The sequence below is a fragment of the Gallus gallus genome, chromosome 2 (assembly GCF_016699485.2).
Source record: "Gallus gallus isolate bGalGal1 chromosome 2, bGalGal1.mat.broiler.GRCg7b, whole genome shotgun sequence".
Taxonomy (NCBI): domain Eukaryota; kingdom Metazoa; phylum Chordata; class Aves; order Galliformes; family Phasianidae; genus Gallus; species Gallus gallus.
This window is the reverse complement of record NC_052533.1, coordinates 99,826,749-99,846,300: the sequence shown is the minus strand read 5'-3', so window position 1 is coordinate 99,846,300 and position 19,552 is coordinate 99,826,749. Positions and strand designations below refer to the sequence as shown.

Here is a 19,552-nt window from a genome sequence, read left to right as displayed (position 1 = left end):
TTCTTGTTCTTTTTTTGCTTGCATGTCTGATGAAGATGGTAATTAACCAGGAAAATTCCCATCTCTCTTTCAGTGTTGAGCTTTTAACAGTGATGCAAAGCAATGAAGATAGAGAAAGCCACCAAGTACAAAAACTAGAAGAGAAATTACTTCAGAAGCAGTCTTCTGAGAAAAACTGAGAGCAGACAATTGCCTCTAAAATGAATTTTAGAGCCAGAGAAAGGTTCTGCTAAATCTGATCTGCTAGGTATCAGAGAATTATTTTTCAGACAAGATTCAAAACAGTAAAGAGAGTTTTAATTGCTGGTGCCAACAATCATGCTTGCTCTGCTGATTGATATGTAACTTGCCACTGTTGCTGAGGACACAGAGACCTGCTTTGACCAAGCACAGTTTTCATGACTGATATTAGCCAAGGATGTACAACTGGAATTGGATCAATGATTCTATAATTCTTAAGTGATTTAATATACATCTTCCTTATTCTCACAGTTTTTAGAAAGGGATTCAACTATTAGACTCAGGTGAAACTAACCTTTCTTTAACTACCTTAGGTGGGAAAAGATATCAGTCCTCATGCAGTTATAAAAATTGATTTTCTTGGCACAACAACATTTAAACAACACTGCTGGTGTTTGAGGAATTTTTTTTAATGCAGCTGGTAGCATTCTTTTTTTCCCCATCACTGGCATTTTTGTTTGTTTTGGCATATTATATTTCCTGTAATAAAAAAACTGGTTCCAAAACTACAATGGATGCTTTGAAAGTAATGCCTCCTATTTTCTTCTGCTAGCCCACAGCAGCAGAGGTGGGTGTTGGTGGTATGGCAGCACAGATTGTACCTTCCCACCAATATTTCATTATATTTGTTGTTGAGGGGCAGTCTGACAAAATGACATGTGATATGGAAGTGCATATGAGGCAAAGGTGTGTCGCTGAATTCCTCCACGAGGAATTCATTGATGTTGCTGAATGTTTACAGAGACCAAAAAGCAGATGAGAGCACAGTGAGGCAGTGGGTAGTGTGTTTCAGCAGTGGTAACAGTGGCAATGGGTCACCTCCACTGGTGCAGATTTCTACAACCGTAGCATGCAGACTGTTATTTTTTTTCTTTTCATTTTGTATTTTTCACTGGTGAAAATGCATTGCTAATGGTGGTGACCGTGTTGACAAACTGTTTTGTAACAGAGAATTTACTCCATCAAATAGTATTATTGTGCTCTTTGTATTGGTTGTAATTTCCACGGAAATAAGTAGGGGGCATTACTTTTAGAGCAACCTGTGTACTTTGTTGGAGAAACTGGAATCGGATCTCTATGACTTCATTTCATTTCTGGCCAAACAAGGATATATTATGATAGAATTTGTGTAGAGAGCCAACTTTTGCTACTGTTGTCCCAATATCCATTAGCTGTAATTGCCAAAATGATTGATGTACTTGACAATACAAATGGACTATGTAGAGTATCAGCCAACATTTCTGTAACCCACAAGGTTATAGCAGAACTTTCACTCTGCCTATCTATCTCTTCTTGACTTTTCTTTTTCTTAAAAATACCCAGACTTATACATAAGTTCAGCATTAAATACATGAAAGAAGAGCTCAGTGGCGTGATAGGATAAATAATGCTGATGCACCATTACAGCACAAATGCACTGATGCATGTAATCAGTGAGTTGATACTCAACTGGTTCAGTCTGTGTCATATGTATGATCCTAAGGTTTGTGTAAGGGTCATGTGGCCAAGTGGACAAGAATGTAAAAAGACAGCCACATTCCTCAGCCCTCACTCTGAGCAGATTAAGTGGAAGCCAGCTCCAGTTTGGGTGCTCTGTAGCACTGGGCCCTCCTGGAGGTACCTTTTTGTTTCTGTAAATTCTCTATTACTAAATTACAACCATCTGTTCATCTTCGGACTGTTTAGAATCACAGAATAGAGTCATATAATCATTTGAGTTGGGAAGATCCTTTGAAGTCCAATCCCCTTGCAATGAACAGGAACACATACAGACAGATCCAGTTGCTCAGAGCCCTGCCCAGCCTGACCCAGTGTAGGTGTCAACATAGTGACGATGTAACTTCTTTATCTGAATAAACTAATAAATAATGCATTTCCTGTGGGTATTTCCATTTTACTTTCACAGAGGCGTGGCAATGTGGTAATATGAGCGACAGAGCTGTTTTCACTGAATAGTGCTTTGGCTTTATATAAATGCTCACAATTTGGTTAAGGAAAGGCAATACTAACCTTACTTTTAGTAAGTGAGATCAAAAAAAGAAAAAAGGATTAGTTTAATCCACATTTGGGAGCAAGATGATAGTCAGGATGGGCAAAGGAAAATTGGACATATGTTGTGAATGCTGAAGAGTCCTACAGAAAAACAGAGTCAAAGGAAAAGGGTCTCCTTTAGGGTATGGTTAAAGAGCAGATTGACAGGAGGACAGGATTCAAACACAATGGAGAATGCACCTAATAGAGAGGACAAGTCATGGAGCCCAGTGGAATACTGGTCCTGAGTCTGAGTGAACACTGACCCACCAGCAATGCATCTGTGTTAACAAATTTGAGAGAGGACAAAATGCTGACCAGCAGCTGATACCTAAACAGAGGTTTAACAAAGATAAGTGTTGGGTGCTGCACCTGGGATGAAGGAATGCTGGACACAGGCACAAAGTGGGAGATGAGCAACTGGGAGCAGCTCAGCAGGAAATTATCTAGAGGTGCTGGTGCCAACAGCATTTTTTGCCCAAGAGGGCAAAATGCATTGTGGGGTGCATTGAACACAGGGCAGCCAGCTGGCCAAAAGAGAGGATTCTCACATTAGTGTGGCCTCACCTTGAATTTTGTTTGTAGTTCTGGGCTGCACAGTATAAAAAGGATGTGAAGGTCCTTGTTTGGAAGCAACCAGAGCAGAGCAACAAAGCTGGTAGTAGAACTGGAGGAGACGCTGAGGACATTGGGCTGTCCAGTCTGGAGAAGAGGCCTTAAAGGCAACCTCACAGCTCTGCAGCTCCCTGATAAGGGGAAGCAGATACTCCTGGGAACCAATGACAGGAAGGAAATGGCACAGAGCTGCCAGCAGGGGAGGGCCAGACTGGATATTGGGAAACATTTCTTTAGTCTGAGGGTGGTCAAATACTGAAACGGGCTTCCTAGGGGTGTTCAGTGTCCCATGCCTGTCAGTGTTCTAGACAGTATTCTCAATAACATGCATTAACTTTTGGTTAGCCTTGAAGTGGTCAGGTTGTTGGACCCAATGAACTCTGAAGATCCCTCACAACCATTGTTCCATTCCATCCTGTTCTATTCTATTCCATAGAATACCTAATTGCAATGAAAGAAAATAATCTACATGATTTCCACTGTGCATGCTTTTCAGTGACATGTTAGAAAGAAAATCTAGAGATGTGCTTTGAAAGGTCTGAAAACAGATGACAAGCCATCAAAGCTAATGGACCGGAAAATATAAAAGGGCCAAGTGTCAGTGTGAGAGAATAGACTCATTCTGAAAGGGAGCAGATGATGACTGAAGAGGGAGGAGAGTGGCTATTAAAAAAAAAACAAAACAAACATCAAAAATCAAAGAAAGTACCGTTTGATAAAAACAGTCTTGGGGAAGACACCAGCAATAAGCATGAACAAAGCCTGAAATTTGAACACAGATATGAAAGCAGAGAAATATGCACTTAAGGGATTGAATGTATCACAACTGTAGGAGTTCAGTTTGTGAAGGATGAGTGGAAAGATGGTAGGACAGAGAATATTGAGACTTGAGAGGAGAGGATGCAATAACAAGGAATGGAAAGAGAAGAAGTGCATGCCGTTTGCTCAGAAACCCACAGAGAAGATGTAGAAGAGAGGAGCTTGATAGATCAAACATAGTTGGGTTAAGGCTAAGAACAGGAAAGAAAGCAAAAATGGACAAGGAGCTTTAAATAAACATGAAGTGATGGGATAAGCCAGTGTTACAGTCTTCCTAGGGTTTGCAGAAGCTTCCTCATCAGGTTACGAGGACACCAAAGCAGATATTTGAGCCCCTTGTTTCTATGAAAGCAGGCCACATACTGGAGTGACTTCATGTTAATATTCACTTTCACAAGCTGATATGAAAGAAAGTACTTGTACTGACATACTGCATCTGATTGCAGGAGAAGAAAAATCATGTGACGTCATTCACTAGGTGGTATTTTGTATGGAAGAAGACAAAAGTGTTGTTATTTCTATGACATCATCCTTGAATAATGTCAAAAATAATGTTCTGTGGGAACACGTTACGTATGTGTGTGTGTATATTTGTTTAGTAGCATGGGATTTAGCAGCTCTGATGCTGAGTGGAGAGAAAATGTCAACACTTCTATGGCTATAAAACAAGATTCATATTTATCTGAGTTGCATATGTATTTGAAAATAGATCAAAGGAACATAGATTTGGTATATGAAGGTTTCTAAAGGAATTTATCAGCTGAGTTTGGTCAGAAAACCAGTGTCTGAGAAACAACCTCATAACTCCATAGAGGAAGGGTACCTGTGCAAGCACTCTGTAAGGAAAGTGAGAGCATCATGTTAGCTGGACTCTTCCTGCTGGAAGAGACATTGAAAGTTTCTTAATCATTTGCTTTTGCAATTCCAGATATACTGCTTTCATTTTTCTTTTGCTCTGTTGTATTATCTAGAAGTCCTTCCCTGAGATGTTCGATGTGTTTTTTTCCCCCCAATCATCTTCTATCTTATACTCTATAATTACTTCAAATATTCCAAGATTATACAGTTTTATCCACCAAAAATCATGTGCTCAGAACAGGAAAGCAACATGTGCAGCAGCACAATCCAGTATAAGGCAGGACTTGTGCAGAAACACACAACTGTGCTTTCTAATTCAGTCAGTTCCAAAGTTCCATGCATTCCAGGCTCTGGATTTTGCAATTCAGATTAGCCAACATCACTGCAAGAGCTTTGGTTGTGTACAGAAGTAAACAACCATGGCACACTTTGCTGCAGAAGCAGACAGCAGTTACATCCAGAAAATGAGAAAGAAATTCCTAGTAAGCTCTGGACAAAAAGAAATAGATGGCTCCTATTTATGTTCTGTACCAGAGAGAACAGATAGCTCACGTGCATTAAAAAAAAAAAAAGAAAATAATTTCTAGTGTTAGTACTCTTAAGCTACATCATTGTAATGCCTCTTGAAGACAAGGCCATTAATCCTACTTACAGTGAGTGATGGTCGTTTCAGCTGTAAGAGTGAGGTCACTGATTTATGGAGGTTATAGCTGCATTTAGGAGCAGGATCTGAAGGAAGAAAGCTAAGATTTTTGCATAGTGAGAGCATACCAGTCTTCCTTCAGAACAGGAGTTCTGAAGTTTGAAGTTCTGGTGCTGACACTATTTATGGAGGCCATTAGTTCCAGCTGAAAAGCAGGACTAATAGCAAAGGAGAAGATAGGAAAAAGGGTGGAGGAGGGAATCAGATGTCAGAATACAGAACAATTTAGACTGTGAACAAGTGCTAAGATAACATCAGTTCTAAGATAATATAACAATCTGATTCTAGTTAACAAGTACAGGAGTTTGTGGAAAACATTTTTATATGAAAACTAGTAGCAATATGCCTTACTGTTCATTTCAATCTAAATCTTTATAAGACAGAACTAGAAGATGCATAACTAATAATGCTCCTTTCAAGTGAATGACCAAGTTTTTATGAGGAAGGCTGGCATTTTGTATTGTCCTGAGAGGACTTTTGCCAACCTGACAACCTCTTTCCTGAAGCGCCATAATTCCAACGATAAAAGATACAGCTAAACATCATTTACAATCTAAGATTGATATCATCATTGGAATTTGTAGATTTAGAGAGAGCGAAGGATTTTCTCTTTCTTTGAAAAAAAAAAAAAAAAAACATGTAGTGGAGTTACCATTTCTCATAGTTGCCATTTACATATCCCAAACCACCAATACACTTTGGAATCTATACAAAACGTCAAATGGTTCAATTTATCTCCTATTATCAAAGAGATAAGAGATAAAAGAAGAGATGCTAACATCTGTTTTTAATATATTGTCATTAGCCAGATGTTACTCTCTAAGGTAAAGTGAATCTAAGGCATGGGAATAGGGTATTATCCAATTAAAGATTTTTTAAATTATGTAGATGAGGTGAAATCATATTGTCAAAGCAGTGAGCTGTTGATTGGGACTTCAGTACCTTGGGAAATACCACTGTTCTTAATGGTTTGTGATGTCTAAAGTCAAAATGGGGCCTACCTGCCTAAATCTGCCTCAGAACTAAGATGCTGAATAGAACTAAGCTGTTAAATTCTTGCTTTAATCTGGATTTAGAGACCCATTAATAGTTTTTGAGATGCTTGTACACAGAATATCTTTATTTGCAGTTTGGGAGGACAATGCCTTAAAACAAAAATGTCAGAGAGAGAACTGTAATGTTATATTATTTGATCTTTAAAATGCCAAATGTATTGTTTATTTTTGTGCCTATAATGGTTACCGTTGCAGTGATTGCTTGCATAGGACAAGCAGAGGCAATGACAGAGCCTTTTCCTAGAATACAAGTGCTCTAGAACAAGATAATTAAAAACAAGAAGACTGACTTACCCCCTTCAGATGACTGACAACAGCTCAAAACAAGTACAGTCTCAGTAAGACATAACTCCCTTGGCTTTTAACCCATAAGTGAGAGAGGAGGAATGTCTCTGGCCTCCACCCCTTCCAGTCACTCAGGTGCATTGCTTGCACCTGAGCTCCCTTGGTTAGCCACACCTGGTGCTCAGCCATTGCTTCAGGCTGTGACCTGGCACTTCCACTACAGCTCGTTATGTTGATTCTTGCCTGGTGTGCAAAGCTCTCCCTGGCCATCATGATCCCTTACCTCAACGATGCAGAGTAATCACTTCTCATGGTGCTGGAGCACTAGTTGGAATGTGAGGCTGTCTCTTGTACCGATGTCTGTGTGTACCAATGTCTGTGTTAGTAACAGTGCTTTCAAGTAACATATCATTTGCTGGTTCATTTTACAAGCTGCTTTACATCAAACCACAGGACAAAGACCAACAATAAATGAGAAGAGTCAGAGACAAAAGTTGGTTGGTAGAAACAGGCAGGTGTTTTTTATTTCATGTGGCACAGCATTAGGCAGACAACCCAAGAAACAGTTTCTAACAAAAACCAAGACTATTGCTCCCAGGAACCATCCCCCAAACAAGGGTCTACTGCCAACAGCGGCACTGAGAGTCCTTGCCTGTCCATTCTAATCTCCTCATATTTTGCACATGCTTAGGCCGTATCTTAGCCGTGAGCATCCTTTCCAAGGACACTACCTTTTTAAGATACAATATCTTTAGACAGCGTACATACTGTGCAGTATCACCAAAGTACAATCTCCTCAAGCCATGCTAAAATATAATGCTATCTCTGGAGAGAAGGCTTTGCAACCGCCTCACCTCTCTCTGAGGTAATACAATGCTGTTTCTTAGCTGACAACATAAGGGGCACCTGAGGGAAGATCAATATGGCTTCAGAGTCTATTTTTAAACTCCTGATGCAGTAGTGAGAACCTGGAAGGAAGTCTGCTGGGATGCTGCGTGAGCACCTCTTCCACCTAAGGCTGCTGCAGGACGCTAGCAGCACCAGAAAGCTAAGCCTACCTTCATCAAAGAGGGCAAGGACATACTCGTTTCTAAATATAAAGGGCAAGTGGGGAGAGAGGTCAGCCTAAGATCACAACAGACTGTAACCTTTGCGTTATTCGTCAGGCAAGAGGTAAGAAATGACTGCAGTATGGGAAGTTACACAGATCGCACTCTGGATTAAAGGCATGAAGAATGGCTGGTGGAAGGAAGATATTTTAGAGGCTGAGGGCAAAGCTTCTGAAGCCTTGGGATATAATTTTTAATTATTATCTACAGATTATTCTCTCTATATATGCTATTTTTTCTTTCTAAATTAAGAAAATAAACATTTATTAACAAGTCACTGGGTCAAGCCTTGCCCTTGACTGAAGCCAAATCCATTGACTTCAGTGAGAGGGAGCCCCATGTAAACAACGAAGGGCAGATGTGGCCCTTTATGTCCTGAAAAGTCTGCTTGTATCTATTTCTTTCAATCCTGCAAGGAGATACAGATTGAAGGGTGAATTATTTGTTAAGAATTTCTCTTGAATTATCAGGGGAGTGTCAATGAGATGTGGCAAAAGAGCAAGAAAAGGAATAGAAAATTAAATAATGCTTTGAAGAGAGAATTTAATCCATGTTTCAGAGCAAAAATGCCAAAAGAGAAGGGCTACAGGCCTTTAATTTCTAAGCAACCACAAAATCCTTCATTAAGCCTCAGTGGAACAGTACACAACTACAGAAAACAGAAGAGATCAAATGCTTCTTTTCCTTTGCAAACATCGTTTACCCAGAGGTAAACAAGGTCATCCCTTTGGGTCCCCTGCAACTCCAACTGTCGGCACAGTTCAGTCTCAGCCAATGAAGACAAAATGTGCCTACTGTGCAGATACGTAAAACCTGTGGTGCCCTACAAATGCAACTCAACATTTTGAAGATAAGAAACGCTAGGTTCTTTTAGACACAGAACAATACAATTTTGGATGCATTTACCACTTTTATTTCACTATGCAGAAACATACATTCACCATGTGTTGTGATGCAGCTGACAGTGTAATGGACTCTATCCCTTCAGTGGGTATTATAGCTGAACACTAACGAGTTTTCAGTGGACGTTCTGTACAGGTTAAGGCTTGACTCTGAACTAGATAGTAAATGCTGACCAGATTCTCAAACAGATATTTTCCTCTGAGAACAAAAAGGGAAATCAATAGAAAACCATCGTGGTTATTTTAGATTAATAACTTTCTAATGCTGCAAACTAAGTAAAATACAGATTTTTTTTTTTTTCCAAAATAACTACATATAATTTACAAGGTTAGGATCTGTGAAGGGTGACCAGAAGCTGACTCTGAACAACGCTGACAAAAATCGTTAAAGTTAATAAGCTAAAATCATTACTACCTCATAAGGTATTCAGTCAGGTATACAAAGCACACTTTGTAAGCATTTAAATATTTTGATAGGAGTAAAGATTCGTCATTGTTTATCGGGCAGTAACAAAACAAGATGAAACAAATATAAGATTCAAGTTGTTTACTGAATAAACCGTGTTATTGGCACATCTAATGTGTGGTAAAACATTATACACAGTACCTATGGAGCTTCTAGCATTTTGGGGGTAATCTTCATTTACAATTATCCGTAAACAAAAGGCTTGCCACCTAACAAATTTTAATCTGTTTAGACTTTCATAAACTGTGAAAGGCATGAACTGTTTATGTGTTACATGAGATCACTGTTTATATTGTTTATGAACGTGCAGGTATAGCTGAAAACTTAGACATTTTAAGAAAATTAAAAATGCTGCTTTTCTGTAATTTTATCGTTGCTTCATGCAATATAACTGCTGCTGATTCAGATTGCTTTCTATGGGAAGAGATCTCTGCCAGTTTCTTTATTAACGGTCAAGATCAATTCTTCTGTACTGAAATTTTCCATACACAGATACAAGTCAGTCAGGTTGGAACTGAGACTCCATAGAGGCTCTCGTATTCCTATGGGTGTGCATGTCTGGATTCATATGCAATCTAGATTATTCCTGCAGGAGAGAGAACTGTGTTAATTGTTTGAAACAACTGCTATCTTACAACAGAGATTTCGCCCAATTGTTTGCATAAAAACAGTATCATCTCAGTATAAGCAACCTGGCCCAAATCCAAAGTCCAGTGACGCCAGTGGAAAGAATTAGTGACATCAATAGACTTTAACTGAGCCACTTTACGTTTTCTCTGAAACAATGAGCAGAATGCCGCAAGAATCATGGCTACTCACTCCTCAGTGATTGGTTCCATCTTCCAAAATAAATAACAGATATTGAAATTCAGTTTTCTTTAGGTCTCTAAATCCAAAACCAGGAGAGCAAAACAGCTTCAAAAGGTGCTGTGCATCATACTCTGTTAATTACACCACAAGCTAGGGAATATATATTGTTTTAAGAATAAAATGCCGCTACAGATTTAAACAAATTAGACAAGCAGCTTTTTTTTTTCTTTTTTTTTTCTTCTGCATACAGCAAACAAAGCAATTTGTGCGATGGTGCCGGCATTAGCAGCTTTTAGGTAGCAGGTTAGTATGCATGACATGTTTCTGTGCATAGAGTAAATACGGGAATATTAAGATGTCTGTTTAGCCAACCACAACTGGAGAGCATGCCTTTACGGAAAAAAAAAAAAAAAAAGCTCAACACAAGAAAGCTGCATCATCATCTCATCCTGATAAACAATGCTGCTTTAAAACATAATATGTCCTCTGAAATACAAGAAAGCCAAGACATCCAAATGCTGACACACTGAGCTCACTGGGTTCAAAACAAAAATTGAAAGCAGGTTAGGCCGTATCTTTGCAAGTTTGGAATAAAGCTTTACTTGTAACATATCTGCACGGAACACTGAAAAAGCAGCTATAGGTTTTACCCTTGGCATTTTTTAAACAAAATGCATACCTTTAAGAACAAAAGTTTGTTCTTAAATGACATAGAAGCAGACAACAGGGTTTTTTTTTGACTTCAGGATTACAAATTAGGCTGTATCAAAGCATGGACATGAGGAATTTGCAGAGAGCCAACAAAAGCAAATGAGTAGTTTCTGTTTCTCCATCTGGCACTATTAAATGAAGACATTCAGAGCTGAATGGGCTTTGCATTCAAATATCAGAACTGATAAACAGTACAAATGCAACTTGCAAATGCCAGAGAGAGAAAGTGGAGTTAGAGGTGAATTATGGTAGGAAAACAACCTTCGCAACATGCCAGCCCAGTAAATGCCTAGGAAAATCATCTAGTCTTCTTACCTGTGGTCAATCCTCCCCATCTTCTGGTGTGATTTCTGTCTCTTTATGTACCACTACTTTGGTCACTGACATGTCAGGGTGCTGCTCTTTGGCTTCTTTAATTGCCTGAGCCAGCGCCTATCCCAAGGAAACCACAGAAGGGCAAAAACAAAAAGGAGGTGGAACATGCATGATCAGTAGCAAGGTGGAGAGATTCATGAGATATTACACAGTTTACAAATGAGGAAAATGATTAAAATATGAAATATACCATCACTGATTTAACTACTAGTCTAATTTAATTTAAGGCATGTCGGTTTGAACAGTATCTTTTAAAACAATGTTTAGTAATGCTCTGCGTGGCAACCTTCAGGGTAGCCTTAAACAGCTTAGGGATTTTACCTGATCATGATCAATATCTGCATCTCCTGTGATGACTATTCGTTTTTCGATTCTTGTTTCTGAGATGCCTCCTTTCACAGTCTAAACGAGAGCAATAAATATATGTCAGTAACTTGCTTTAAAGAGTGATGCAACCCATTTGGAGGATGATCACAAATCCAGATGTGACTGCACTAAAAAAACTCTGGACACACAGAGGTGATAACCCTGTACTGCAATTGGAGCTTGCTCAGAATGGGGGGTTGGACCTCTCCAGAGTACCTTCTGACAAAGATGATGTTGTGATTTTAACCAACATGTACACTTCAAGAAATATATTTGGGGTGGGTCAAAAATGGAAGGTATTAGTGGTAAATTGATCCCATGAAAAGAAGAATGGACATACAGACAGACAGCTCATATTAAGACCTAGATAAGTCATACTGCAGGATTCAGAAGAACAGAGAGGCTGTACAGCCCTTGTAAAACCCATCTACTGAAGGGTGAATTGCTCTGCAGAAAGATGAAATGGTGTCTTCACTGAATACTGGTAAGAAAGCAGTCACTGTACAAACAGGGTTTCTGCTATGGGAGGTCCCATTACTGAGCTGCTGCCTTGAAAAGTGGAAGACCCAGCATAATTTGTCTGTTCATCCATAAGGTTTCTCTCTGGCTGTGGGCAAGCTCCTTACAGCACAACACAACGCTACAACAACCACAGTGTCTGAGCTGACTGAATGTCCCATTATGACTATATGATACAGATTTATAATACCATTCCAACACTGTACAGACCAAATAGTGCAGGACTCAAAAGCAGTGTAATCCTGTCTACGCACCCTCATGCTGAGGAAAATTATTCCTTCCTTGGAATCATTTGATGACAACTTGGCTACATTGCTCCCTGATTCAAAAAGTATTTGCTGCTAATTCAAATGGCTCTGCACAGCAGTGTAGACATACCTGAAGGGTTTATACTTTTCAGACCACTCTTAAGTCCTTGGGTGATGGGTTAATCATAGAATCAAAGAATGGCCTGGGTTGAAAAGGACCACAATGATCATCGAGTTTCAACCCCCCTGCTATGTGCAGGGTCTCCAATCACTAGACTCTGATCATCTTAGTGGCCCTCCTGTGGACCCACTCCATGAGCTCCACATCCTTCCTGTACTTGAGGCCCCAGGCCCAGTACTCCAGATGGGGCCTCACAAGAGCTGAGTAGAGAGGGATAATCACCTCCCCCTCCCTGCTGGCCACCCCTTTTTTAATGCAGTGCAGAACACAGTTGGCCTTCCAGGCTGCAAGAGCACACTGCTGGCTCATGTCCAGCTTTTTCCAGGACCCCCAAGTCCTTCTCTGCAGGGCTGCTCTCAAGGAGACCTTCCTCCAGTTTGTATAAATACCTGGGACTGCCCTGATCCAAGTGCAGCACCCTGCACTTAGCCTTAATCAAGCTAGTACACCCAAAGACAGGTGAATGAAGATAGAAATTCAAAACAGAGAGGATTTTGTTTGAGATTATAAGCATCTGTCTACATTTTAAAATAACAGAAGCTAAGAAAACATAGGCCCTTCAGAAAAAAAAAAAAGCTTCCCGTTTCCAGAGGACTCACTTTGGTGATATGTGTAGTGGTTGTAGTGCTGGTGGTTTCAGACGTGATAGTTTGTGCACTCATCAGCACACCAGGCTCTGAGTCAGCACCACTATCCACCTAGATAACCAAAAAACAATCATCAAAAGCATACTCTTAAGCACAGGAAGACAATAACTGAACTTCCCTATTTTTATTGTTCTCCATAGAGAGTTATTTAAACAACAGGGAAATAACTGCTGTTAGGGTGATTATGCATCGTTATTTCTCTCCACATTATGACTCCTCTTCTGGAAGGACAGATGAGAAACTGGGGCTTTGAAACCTGTAGTTTTATCAGTGTTCTCAAAAGGCCCTACATCAGGACACATCAGTCACCTTCAGGTACACTATACTTTTGCATATACTACCCATACTGGTATTGAATTCTTGAACAACAGTTCACACTAAGGAATACACTAAAAACATGGATGAATAAAGATGGGTTCCTCAAGGCCATGCTAATTAGACGTTGGCTTTTGTAGGATTTCTTACCTGTGAAGACTCATATGTAATGGTTTTTGTTTCTGTATGGACTACTGGCACTTCCTTTGTTGAAATTTCAAGGTTTTCCCCCCCAGTAGAAACACTACTGAAACTGATTGTTTCAGTCTTCACAACTGGTGACTGTGTGAACAAAAAAAAAAAGGGATTGGGAAATTTAGTAAAGCTTCTGGATTTCTCAGAAAGGTTTTTTTTATTATTATTATTTTTTTATGGGAAAAGAAGGGGTAACTATAAAAAGTGCTCTGCATTTTAAGAAACAAAAGAGAAAAAAAATCCCTTTGTTGTAACGGTACATACACGTACACATAGTGCTGGCAGTTTGACACTATTCTGGATTACACGAGAACAAGCCTCAGGAAAGATGTAAACATTACACGTGTTCTCAGAATAACAAGAGAACAATTCCTATTCAGGCTTACTTTTCCATTCAGCTTTCAGAAAAAAAGGAGCAAAACAAGGTCTCTCTACCTTTCTGCAAAATGCTTCTTGAAATTCTTCTAACATAAGAAGCACAGATTGCTTAAGACAGAGTACAATAACCTACAATTGTATCAAGCACGGAAAAAAATTATTTTCTGTCTTTAAGGACATGCAAACTTTGCCAATCCTGATGGATTTTCCCAAAGAAAATGCCAGCTGAGTCCTTGTTGCCCACTGCATAAAAAGCCAGCAAATGAGGCATTTCTCTGCAGCATGAAAAGCGCTTTTAGGTAAAATATGCATGGCATTTAGCCAAGGATGGAAACCAGCAACAAGCCTTGCAGGTGCCATGCAAGGAGGAAATAAGAGGAGAAACAAACTGCCTGCTGTAAAGATGCAATCATACAAGTCTTGTACTCTTTGCTTTCCATGAGAGGAACTGACTTAGTCCACTACCACATACATTTACAACTCAGCACAAGAACTCATTTAATAACAAGTTACCTCAAAACGAGGTTTTCTTTCCAAAGAGTCTGAAACGTGGACTGTTGTACTGTGCTCCTCCTCTTGCTCATGAGAAGTAGCAGCAGCAATGCCTTCCTGTTTGGTTACAGCTTTGTGAGCCTCCCTTTTTTCCTCTTTAGCCCCCTTAGTCACAGCAGAGCCCTCCTTCCCTTTTGCGCTAGCAGATGCTGCCTGAGCCTGGGCATCCGCAAGTCCAGCCACTGAAGCGGGATCCCCACTTGCATGCACATTCATCCCACGTCTCTCCTCGATAACCACAGTCTCCTGTACAACCTTCGTCACTGCATCCTGGTGTGGCTGAGCCGCTTGCTTCAATTCACTGGAAGTTACCTCCTGAGATGTCGTCGTGTCTATTCTCTGTAGGGAAAGAGGAAAAAACAATCCTCATGTTGAAGGCAGACAATGCTACATAGAGCAGCTCCTCAGCTTAACATACTGTGAACATAAATAAAAACAGGGCATTACATTTTGCCAATTCATTTCTCTCGCGCTGATGGATTTTCACTCTAAGAACATCATCAGAAAAGTAGGAATGAAAAATAAAACAAGAATTACAATTTTAGAAGTGAAAAGAAATGGCAGTGTTTTTATCCTTGGTAGTTTTGTGCGAGTTTTATAAAGGCAAAATACAGTACCCTGTAAAATGACCAAAATAAAGTGAAATGAGACTAAAAAAACCCACAACACTTTTGTTGTTGCTGTTGTTGTTGTTTTTTTTCCCTTTTGGTGAAGTTTCTGTTGTGGTCTGTTGTAACAAAGGACAAGGCACAGCAATGTGATGCGTTAATCATACAGGCTCTGAGTTATGCATAAAAACAGGAAACAAAAGCAAATCAAAAGTCATCATTGTGCAGTTATAACACCGAGGGATGGAATCAAACGGCCACCTGCGCCCAGCTATGGGAAGTAGTAGTAACCCCTCCTATGAACTCAGTTGGCTTTCTGGCGGACTCTATTAAACTGAAGATATCTGAGCCATCCATGGTTTTTTCACCGGTGGACTGTTTAGTCTAAATAGACAAAGAAATGGAGAGTCATACACAGATGAAAGGCTGACCCACATGCACAGAGATATTAATTGACAAAACTGGAGGCAGAGACAGAGGAAAGGAAGAGAAGGTTGCGTGGCACAGAGAGGTTGGGTACAGGATAAGGATGGGAAAATAAATTAGAGCAAATTCATACTGGCTGTAGTAAGCAACAGTTACAAAGCATAGTTGTTAGCGCTGGCGTTTTGCTCGTTCAAGCAAACCTTTTTACCCTGTGGTTAACAAGCAACAGCGGCAACACCACATGTCAGTAACGTGGATCTTTAAATAAACCAGAAAAGTTGAAAGCCTTATATAATGCCTGCTTTACACTGTGGTACGGCTTCAAATTATGAGAAAAAAAATAAGCTGGGTTGGCTGCTGTCAACATAAAGCCAGGCAGCAGGAGAACTGAAAGGCAGGGTAGTGTGAGGGCATTGCCTAAAAGAAGTCATGCTTTAATCTTTAAACTGTGGCATGAAGTCAAAGCCTCTTGTTACCACTACTTTTGATGCAGACGACTCAGTAACATAGTGAGCAGTAGCAATGGTAAATGGTTGTTCTCTGGAGTATCTCCACTCAGACACGCTTTTATCTTTCCAGGCAAATGCCCCTGCTTTTGCAGCTTCACCATCAAGGTGTTTTTCTGCTTTGCCAAGCTGCAAGCTTCCCAGTAACTGCAAATCTTGGTCCATCCTTAGTGTCTTTTTCAAGCTCTCCTCTTCAGGACTCTGCAACTGGGATTCCGCTTCCTTTATAGGTGTCAGTGAGTCAGACAGCTTTCTTTTTGCGCTCTGCACATTGGCCTTCTCCTCAGTGACAGGCTCTATGATCCCATACTTTGCCAATACTGGAATGATTTTCACAGATTCTTGTGCTTCCGTTTCCTTTTTTTGCACAACTTCTACAGAAGGCTGTACTGTTTTCTCTCCCTCTTTAGTTTTACTTGTCATGGTAACAATTTTCCCAGACACAGCATCATAGGACTTTCCTAAGGTGAACATTTTCTGCTTATTCTCATCTTTGGATTGTATTTCACTTTCCAAGTCCTCAAAGCTCAGAACAGTACTGGATTTTAGTACCTCAGGCGGAATGCCAGCTTTACTGCTCACAGTCACCACTTTGTATGTCACACTTTTTTTCGATTCACCATCAGCTACCTCAGAAGGTAATTTGTCTATAATAACCCAATCCTCAGTGCCCTATATTTGAGATATAAAAGCTAAATTAGAATATCTGAAGGTTTATCTGTGCTTCAGGAGCACTAAAGTATGCAGTCTTTTAAGAAATCAACTCTGCCTCTTCGGAAAGCATAATAATTTTACCACTGAACTTCTTAGAGCCGTTATCAAACAAACAAACAGCATCACCTTAGGCAAAGTTAGATTTCTTGTAGGTTTTTTCCTGTTAGAGGCCCATATATATAATGTGGACACAAAAAATTACATTTGCCACACTTTTCTGTAGTAATTTGAAGCAGAATAAAATGATCATCAGAATCATCCTGAGGTTAAAAATCATATATCGCTATGCTTTGCAAAGCTACACTTGAAAACAAGTCACAAAAATAGGGCAAATAAGCCCATTCAACTGTATCCCAGATGCAACAGCCACACTTTTGATGAGGTCTTAGAACAGTATGCATTTGTATGTAGCTGCAGTCTGCACTGCAGTCTGCTTTTGTTAGAAAACATCAACCCCCTTCAGCATTATTTAAATTTAATAGTACAACACAGTAAATGCCATACTACTAAGGATATTGAACTGAAGGCAACGTTTTTTTTTCTCCTTATGCAAGTATACTACATGATTTGCTTTGACTACACAATCGGCATCCACTTATTTGACTGTAAGAATGTAACTTCTGCACTTAACTAAGCAAATGTGGTTATTTAAAATTGAATGAATTAAAAATAACCTCTAGGGATGATGGGATACTTTTCTGGATAATGATTTGATGAGAAGTAACCAAAGTGTCAGCAGATTCTCCTTCCTGTAGCTTCTTCTCTATCACACTTGGCTAATAGAAAAACCAATAAGAACACAAAGTTCACCATCACTCAGAACAATCTGAATTCACTTGACATTATATAGGAAATTCATTCTAATGACACAAGTGCCCCATTCATCACAAAGTTCTCAGTGTAACTTACGCTGGAAATGCATGCACAACTGCAAACAACATCCACAAACAGAACCGTGCAAGTAGAGCTGTAACTAGCAGAGAAGTCAATCTGTATTAGGTAGCCATAAGCACCGAAGAGGCCACATTCCTCTGAATTTGGCCCCCAAAACATCTGTCTCTAAAATTACGAAATAAGTACGTAAAATAAAGGAAAAAAAAGTGGTTTGGAAAGGAAAAAAAAGATAATAAAATAAATAACTGTCAACCTATCTGACTGCATTTCAAGAAAGTATGATTTGTTTTTACCTGCATTTCAAGGAATGTAGTACCTCCTTTCTGCAATACTATGAGTTTTTCTGATTTTTCTCTTTCTTCTTTGGTCTAATGTCAGGGGAACAAATGGTTTCAGTAAATGGAGGGCATATAGTCCACTATACTATACAATAGCTTATCATATTTCTTTATAAAGTATTTACTGCATGGTAAGTTAGGCAACAGAATTAAAATAATTTTACAACGGCGGCCTCTCTGTTCAGGACATTCAGATGAATGCAAAGTAGACATGAGTATAAATTTTGCGTAACTGGAAAAATAGCAAATTGAGTAATAGTTGGGTGTGGATGTGTGGCATTTATTTTATCCTATGTCATTCACTTAAGTTTGTCTGGTGCCAACTGATATGGCTTCCATCTACAGGGCCCTTTGCCTCACTCTGGCTTTATTTCTTCCTCAAATTTCCAGCTTCCTCTTACAGAATGACATCAACATACTCCTTAACTTTACCCCATCCATGCCTTTCCAGCGCTGTAAGAACAGCAGTTCCCAAGGCTGAGAATCAATTTTCAACTTGACTAACTGCAAAAATTTAAAATATTGCTAATGCTTGCTCTCTTAAGCCCTTTGAGCATGGGCATTCCTCAGACACCCTGCCATTCTTCCTGCTTTTGGGCTGGCCACCTTCTTTATTTGGCCAGAGCATGTATGCCCTCCAAGGGCAAAGCAGATTTCTTGCCAGACCCTTTATATCCACTTTCAAGGCAAGTGTACTCATTAGGTGTGTCAACACAAGTAATGCAAGCAGTGTAATAAAAGGGTACCTTTTTAAATTCTGCACTCATGAAGAAATGTACACATTTAATGAAGATATAGAACATCTATAAACTGGAGATGGGAGGGTAGAAGTGACGCATGTACCTGGCTGCAATGAGAGGCATAACTCAACTCTTTGATAAGACAAGGGGAAATGGTTTTAAGTTGAAGGAGGGAAGATTTAGGTTGGATGTCAGGGGGAAGTTCCTTACTATGAGAGTGGTGAGGTGCTGGAATGGGCTGCCCAGGGAGGTTGTGGATGCCCTGTCTCTGGAGGTGTTCAAGGCTAGGTTGCATGGGGTCCAGGGCAGCCTGGTCTAGTATTAAATGTGCAGGTTGGTGGCCCTGCCTGTGGTGGGGGGGTTGGAGCCTCATGACCATTGAGGTCCCTTCCAATCCAGGCCATTCTGTGATTCCTGCATTTCTAAAGTGCTGGTTTAATTCAATCCAGACCAGCCTAAACACTGTAAAGGATTTTTTTAATATGACAACTTTCATGTTCTGCAGCTATCTGGCCACCATTATAGTAGCCACTTAAAATTATTTCTCATAACTAAATAAAAAGAAAGAATTTCTTCCCGTTATTGTGAGAACCAACTGGTGACCAGACAGGCTCAATCTGACCAAACGTAAACATACCAAACACTCCAAGTGTGTTTTTTACTTTCCTCTCTGTTCTTCTTTTATTGTAGCAATCTTGAAGAGCTAGTTGTAACAGAACCAAATACACCTTTAAAGTGGCAATTCTGAGTGAAGTGTGTAGCATCTTTGAGGATGTTGAACTACCACACAAGGAAGGTGCAAGTGCTTTGGATCCTGACTGCCTCTGCATTTCCTACTAAGTGCCACAGCGCTGATTTTGACTGTGCATGGCTGAAGATTTTCCTGACAATTCTATCAGCAGGATGTGCAAACTGAAACCATTTTGCCTAGCACAGACAAAAAGGG

At 39.8% G+C, this 19,552-nt stretch overlaps 1 protein-coding gene across 31 annotated transcripts in view; it reads right to left on the bottom strand.

Annotated features, from left to right (window-relative positions):
* Positions 1-8,605: 8,605 nt before the first annotated feature.
* EPB41L3 (erythrocyte membrane protein band 4.1 like 3) overlaps positions 8,606-19,552 on the bottom strand; it is a 140,002-nt gene continuing 129,055 nt past the window's right edge. For 14 of the 31 annotated variants that reach the window (XM_046933205.1, XM_025147875.3, XM_015282563.4 and 11 more), the window contains 10 exons: positions 17,822-17,896; positions 17,309-17,410; positions 15,891-16,592; positions 15,250-15,372; positions 14,342-14,719; positions 13,406-13,537; positions 12,893-12,991; positions 11,301-11,381; positions 10,920-11,036; positions 8,606-9,669 (listed from right to left, as the gene is read on the bottom strand). In XM_046933205.1, coding sequence (XP_046789161.1) covers positions 10,926-11,036; positions 11,301-11,381; positions 12,893-12,991; positions 13,406-13,537; positions 14,342-14,719; positions 15,250-15,372; positions 15,891-16,592; positions 17,309-17,410; positions 17,822-17,896 — 1,803 coding nt within the window. In that variant the 3' untranslated portion in view covers positions 8,606-9,669; positions 10,920-10,925. The remainder of the gene's footprint in view (positions 9,670-10,919; positions 11,037-11,300; positions 11,382-12,892; positions 12,992-13,405; positions 13,538-14,341; positions 14,720-15,249; positions 15,373-15,890; positions 16,593-17,308; positions 17,411-17,821; positions 17,897-19,552) is intronic. The other 17 variants (XM_015282574.4, XM_025147878.3, XM_015282578.4 and 14 more) reach the window with 8 other exon arrangements.